The 1,487-nt window shown below is 31.9% G+C and overlaps 1 protein-coding gene across 1 annotated transcript; it reads right to left on the bottom strand.

Annotated features, from left to right (window-relative positions):
• Positions 1-625: 625 nt before the first annotated feature.
• Positions 626-1,355, bottom strand: LOC124420495 (the record flags this gene model as incomplete). Its single annotated transcript, XM_046953434.1, has 2 exons — positions 626-1,051; positions 1,138-1,355. Coding segments are annotated over 2 exons (558 nt in total), but the record flags the coding sequence as incomplete, so codon positions are not given.
• Positions 1,356-1,487: the final 132 nt, after the last annotated feature.

Below are 1,487 nucleotides of genomic sequence, written 5' to 3'. Positions count from 1 at the left end.
GACTATAGATTAGACTATAGTCTGGACTATAGATTAGACTATAGTCTGGACTATAGATTAGACTATAGTCTGGACTATAGATTAGACTATAGTCTGGACTATAGATTATTCTATAGTCTGGACTATAGATTAGTCTGTAGTTTGAACTATAGATTATACTATAGCCTGGACTTTAGATTATACAATAGTCAGGACAATTGATTACACTATAGTCTTGACTATAGATTAGTCTACAATGTGCAATATAGATTAGTCTACAATGTGGACTATAGATTAGTCTATAGTTTGGAATGTAGATTTGTCTTTTATTTGTTATTTAGTCTGCACTAAAGATTAGTCTATAGTTTAAATTATAGGTTACTCTATTGTCTGGATTAATGGTTATTCTATAGTTTGGACTAAAGATTTACCTATAGTATCTCGTTTAAAGCATTATTTTAAGATTTTCGTATAAAAATACATAAATAGTATAATAAACAGACAAAAAACATATAGAAAAATATTTTTTTATTATGTATAATATTACATTCCCGAAAACCTAACTAACTACTTGCTAGAGTTTAAAAAATATCGCACCTTGAATACAGATATAACAGTAGCAAACAAAAAAAAAAAAAAACAGACGCACAGTTTATGTGTTTTAATTAAAACTATAAAACAATTAAATGCAAAATAAACAAATATTAGGTGTGGTACTATAGCTACAACCGATTATTCAAAATCATCATCTGAACTATCATCGATAATTTGAATTTTCTTTTTGTTTTTAGTTTTCTTTTTTTGAACACAATCCTCTTCCAGAAGACCCAATTTTTTGGCTCTCCTCCTCTCTTTAAGTATCTTTTCAGCCTTTTCCAAAGGACACATAGAAACTTCGGTGACATCGGCATTATCGTTTATAAAACTATCCTCTTCCTCGACAACAAAGGAATCTGGTAAATACTGGGAATAGGTATCATCTGGTAATACGGCCTGTGAAAATATACGTGAACGATCATTATAGACTCGTGGTGCAGGAATTTTAAAGGCTCCTCTTCTTTGTTGGGGACTCCTGGATGGGCGGTGAGGGGTTTGTTTTATTTTATGTGAGTGTATTTTTTCTTGAGGACAATGATTTAATGGTTATTGTTTACTTACTTTAGCGACTGCAAATACATGGCCTGCATGTGAGAGGTGGAAGCTTGATCAGGATCCTCATCATCACTGGCTACTACCACAGAATCGTGTATATAACAACCAATGGTATGATCAGCTTCATCTTCACTTTGTTCTGAACCACTTACACCTGCTTCATGTTCTATGAAGGAGTTAAAACGTCGTCGTTTTTTTCGATGTTGAATGAAACTGCTTTCGTCAAGCTGGAAATTTTTCAATAAAAAAGGACATACAAATGTTATATGGGCAAGGATAGATAGATAGATAGATAGATAGATAGATAGATAGATAGATAGATAGATAGATAGATAGATAGATAGATAGATAGATAG

The sequence above is a fragment of the Lucilia cuprina genome, chromosome 6, assembly GCF_022045245.1.
Source record: "Lucilia cuprina isolate Lc7/37 chromosome 6, ASM2204524v1, whole genome shotgun sequence".
NCBI lineage: Eukaryota > Metazoa > Arthropoda > Insecta > Diptera > Calliphoridae > Lucilia > Lucilia cuprina.
The sequence above is the reverse complement of the archived record's forward strand: the minus strand, read 5'-3'. Positions and strand labels throughout refer to the sequence as shown.